Source organism: Octopus bimaculoides, chromosome 11 (genome assembly GCF_046866305.1).
Source record: "Octopus bimaculoides isolate indiv1 chromosome 11, ASM4686630v1, whole genome shotgun sequence".
Taxonomy (NCBI): domain Eukaryota; kingdom Metazoa; phylum Mollusca; class Cephalopoda; order Octopoda; family Octopodidae; genus Octopus; species Octopus bimaculoides.
This window is the reverse complement of record NC_142938.1, coordinates 58443435-58448434: the sequence shown is the minus strand read 5'-3', so window position 1 is coordinate 58448434 and position 5000 is coordinate 58443435. Positions and strand designations below refer to the sequence as shown.

The 5000-nt window shown below is 33.6% G+C and overlaps 2 protein-coding genes across 3 annotated transcripts in view; one reads left to right on the top strand and one right to left on the bottom strand.

Annotated features, from left to right (window-relative positions):
- The window catches only part of LOC149133364 (biglycan-like), a 34563-nt gene extending 30592 nt beyond the window's left edge, over nucleotides 1–3971 (bottom strand). Inside the window, exon 1 of the mRNA XM_089360187.1 lies at nucleotides 1913–3971. Within this exon, the coding sequence (XP_089216313.1) occupies nucleotides 1913–2211 (299 nt within the window). The 5' untranslated portion in view covers nucleotides 2212–3971. The remainder of the gene's footprint in view (nucleotides 1–1912) is intronic.
- LOC106876991 (uncharacterized) overlaps nucleotides 1–5000 on the top strand; it is a 616967-nt gene that overhangs the window by 119471 nt on the left and 492496 nt on the right. The window lies entirely within an intron of this gene.

Genomic DNA, 5000 nt, shown 5'->3' with positions numbered 1-5000 from the left:
CAGAGAGGCAATATAATCCGTTTTAGATAATATTCTGTTTTAATCTATAAACAAAAAAAGATATACTTCTCAATATTCTATAAATAGCCGACTTAGTAACCAACATTAAACATTAGTAAATCATTTAAAATTTGTTGCTCAATATAAAATTGAGTGACAGAAGGCAAAATAATAATAATAATAATAATGTGTATGATGACTGACTTATGAGATATTCCTTAGAGCAATATGAATGCGTTCTGAAGCAATAATTTGGCCGAAAGAAGATGCATTGACATGGAATGAACGGCTAAATCAGTTACGTGAGAGGTTGGAACTGCTGACCCCGTATCTCTGCAGTGCACTGGACAAATGCAGAGATGCATGAGGGACTCATATACATCATAAATTGAGATTTCATGTGATAGTAAATAATAACCACCAGGTCTTTTTACGCACACAAACGAAACGATGTGGCAACACACACACACGCATTATATACCATCATCATAGTGTATGTCTATATGCATATCTGACAGTATTTATATATATATATATATATATATATATATATATACACACACACATATATGTGAGTGTGTGTGTGTTTATAAGTATTTATGTATCATGTTACACCACGAAATAAGCCTTACAAGACGGTGGTATTAATTACACAGCTGTACAGATAGCAATACTTGACCAAGAGGGATAAATCATCGAAACTACAAATATGATGATTATCTTTTCCATAATCAAACAGTTTATTGTAAGATCTACTTGATAATGCTAACTCTGAAATAAACCAGCAGTATAACACAACGTAGAGCTTCATCAGGATAACTAATTTAGTAAAAGCATCAATAACGATGATGATGGTGGTGGTGGTGGTGGTGGTAGTAGTAGTAGTGATAAAAATCGAAATGAAATGCTAATGTTTAATAAAAGGTCCTCTCTAGCAAAATAATGCATCGTCTGAAATGATTTAACTGTTTGTCAGTCTAGGTGGACTGTGCAGCTATGTCCGTGTTGGCATACACACACAATATACACGTGTGTGTGTGTGATGTGTATATGTGAAGGTTAACAAGCATTTACTAAGTTAATTACACATTAAACTATATCATGTCTACACACACACACACATACAAATATAGCTTCTAGAGGGATTTATTTGCTTTGTATGTGTGTGTGTGTGTGTGTGTGTGTGTGTGTGTGTGTGTACAGATTAATAATCAGTGATAATGCAATGTTTTGAGGGAAGTCTGTATCACCCACAAATACTGAATTCAAGTTTAAACAGAAGAGAACATTATAAACTTAAATGATTTATCCCACTTAGATAAAATAATAATAATATCTGTAATAAGGGGCGTTAAACAAAGATGTTTACCATAGTGATGATATTGACAGTGAAAAAATTGATACATAGACATATATGTGTATATACATATATTTATGTATGTGTATATATATATATATATATATATATATATATATATATTTGTGTATATGTATATATATTTGTATGTGCGTATATACATATATTTGTGTATGCATATATATATTTGTATGTGTGTGTATATACATATATTTGTGTATGCATATATTTGTATGCGTGTGTATATACATGTATTTGTGTATGCATATATATATTTGTATGTGTGTGTATATATATATATTATATATAGATATATTATATATGTATGTATATATATATATATTATATATCGATATATTATATATGTATGTATATATATATATATATATATGGTGAGTTTGTGTCATTAAAGCTAATTAATATAACACTAACACGATTAGGGAAGTGTCAAATAATTGATTACATTGAAGTGATAATGGGATGTTTTTAAACGATGCAATATAAACAATGGGTGCATAAACTGATAAAAAAAGAAGATAAAGGAAGAATACTTACAAGAATTCAACCCAGGAAGGGAGATCTGGTGGGACATGTTGAAATCCCTGTTTACTACAGTCGACGAAAGATCCTAAACAGTTGCATTTAGATGGACACTGGTTATGTGCAGTCCTAGCAACATACGGTGTAGACATGCTGGATGATGTTTTTTTAGACTTGGTCGTGTTGTTCTTCAACATCTCCGAACCTTTGGCAGTTGCAGAAGATCCAGTCTGTATAGATAGGATCAAGGAAAACACCAAAAGAAAGACCAACAAGGGGCGACCCATAACTGCCACCACCGCCGCCGCCGCCATGTTGGTTGAGTGTCAACAGCAGCAGCAGCAAAAGGTAGAAATGGCAAGTGATAGTGGGAGGTTAGATTATAGACGTGGTGGGAGGAGGAAAACGGCGATAGTGGTGAAGAAATAAAGCAAGGAATTTATACATATATGTAATATAATAATGATATATATATATATTATGTATTTGTTTAGAGAAACAGGGGGTTAAAATATAATTTAAATATATTAGTCGATTGGATAGAAACCACAATAATAATAATAATGATGATGAGAACAGAAGAGGAGGTAGGGGAGCTGTGGTGAGAGTAAAGTTTACAACTGGAGTGGGAGTGAGAAAAAAATAGTAGGAAAGGTATGAAATAAACAAGTGCGAGATGGTGGTAAGGATCGAGAATATATATATATATATATATATATATATATATATATATATATATATAGAAGTATAAATATATATATATTAGGAAGAGTGATTATAATGAGAGGGTGAAGAAGTGAGTGAGTACGAAGCTGAGCAGTTAAAAACAATCTTGTATAATAGTGATGGCCATCTAACTATAGCTATGTCACTATATTTATATACAGAATATCCATGAAAATGTTGTCTCTGTAAAAGGAATAAGAGTTTTCTTTTGGCCAGTAAGTTCCTACATAACAGAGTCTGTTCGTACAGTGTACTTAGCAGACCCTTTAGGAAGAGATTGCGGCGGGGACCGCAATGGTTGGTTGCTGTGGCCAGGGTCTTCGTAGTTGTAAAGGTCCGTGTCAGTGCTGGTCTATCACTTATCTCTTTGTGAATCACCATGGTACATGTCCTCGTGGGTCATAAATAGACATTTTGCTGGTTTTTTCTCGAGCGATACGTTTTACAATTGACTTGAGAAATGTATAAATAATTGTGTTTCTTAGTTAACTGATAATGGCGGTTGATTTTCAGCTTGTGATCGTGACAGGATGGCCGGCCAGTAAGAGTTGTATGTCTAACTCTTCTCACTCTCTCTCTCTCTCTCATATACTGAACATAGAGAGGAGGGAGTGCGAGTGGTGGTGGTAGCGGCGGCAGCGCACTGGGTTGCTAGATGTGATGTGTGTTGGAAGCCCAGGACTTAATGTTGAGAAGTTGCTGGGGATAGTGACAGTAGTCATAACAGTTGGGGTAGCATTCACACACTCACTTCTCTTGCTCCGACTGCCCCTCTCACAAGGAGGAAGGACACTACTGTTTTTGTGTATAGAATAGTGTGGGGGAGTAGTCAGAGAGAGAAATGAGAGAAATACAGGTTATTACACACGGAGGAAATAAAGAGAGATAGAATAAGTGATTAGGTGGTGTGAGCACCGGGCAGAGACTAATAGAGAGGTGGAGAGAAATACACGAATGTTATTAGAGAGAGTTGATTTGAAAACAGTTCGGTGATGAGGAAGGTGAAGGGTAGATTAAATAAGGGAAGCTATTCAGCAGGGGACATAAAAAAGAATGATGACCGCTAAATCAGGGAGCTACGTTCGGTGTAATTTAGCGCTCCCTGGTTAATAAAAGAAAAGCATCCAAATACATAGTGTGTAGAATATATAAAATAAATTGCGTTCTATGAAGTGATGAAAGTCTGCAGAGTTAAATATGTTATGTCTGAATTTGAAGACATATATGGAATTATATAAAAAATGTCCAGAAAGGTGAATAATAATGACACGCTAAATAAGGACTAAAGAGCGTGCATGTTGCTGCAGCTTGCAGGACTGCACACTGTAAACTGGCCAAGTTCGACATCCGACAGTAATTCAGGGCCGTCATTCATACTCCTCCCTCTCCTCCCACTACGGTGCCACTTTACCAAACACCAACAGTCATTGGTCCTTCAACGTCACATGACATATTCTACCGACTAAAATTGTGCCGAACTTAAGGAGAGGGGTACTTTTAGTTTTTAACTAACTCTTTGGATTTTTTTTCTTCAACTTTTATTTTTAAATTAGCAACACTAAAAATCGAAAAAAAAACAACAACAGAACAAATAGTAATAAATTGAGAAGACACACAGGAGAAATAAAGAACGACTTGGAATCATCCACTTTACCAAAAAACTTTTTCCATGCAAAAAAAAAGAAGACAAAAATTTTAAGTTCCAATGTGACATATACTTAGAAAAGACCTAAGAATGGCATTTAAATCTATCTTTTCATATAATTTCTGGATAAAAGAAAAGTTGCAATTTTCTCTTCATCAGTGTGTGTGTTTCTTTTTAATTTGTGAAAGATTTTACTTAATAAATATAGAAATTTTGTAAATTATTCAATACACAGGTGAACTACAGAAAACCTGATCCTTCACTTTAAAACATTTGAATTATTTTCTGTATTCTTCATTAAGAAATAAAGTTCTATCAATATATTAACTGGTGTTAGGAATGGTGTTCTTCAAATATCCCATTTTTCTTTATTTTGATACTTTTTCCAAAATTCAGGAAGTGAAAGAACAAAATATTGTTCAGTTTAGGCAAAATGGATACCTATTACAAACTTACAAACTCATTGATGTTAATGAGAATAAAGAAACAAAAAACACAAGTTTGGACATTACTGAAGAAAGATAGGTAAATATAAAATTAGGAGGAATACAAGGAAGGTAAATTTTATGGTTTTTCTCCATTTATAGTGTGAACATTTAACATATGTTTATACATATACTTACAACCATCTATCTATCTATCTATCTATCTATCTATCTATCTATCTATCTATCTATCTATCTATCTATCTATCCATCTATCCATTATCTATCTATCTATCTATCTATCTAT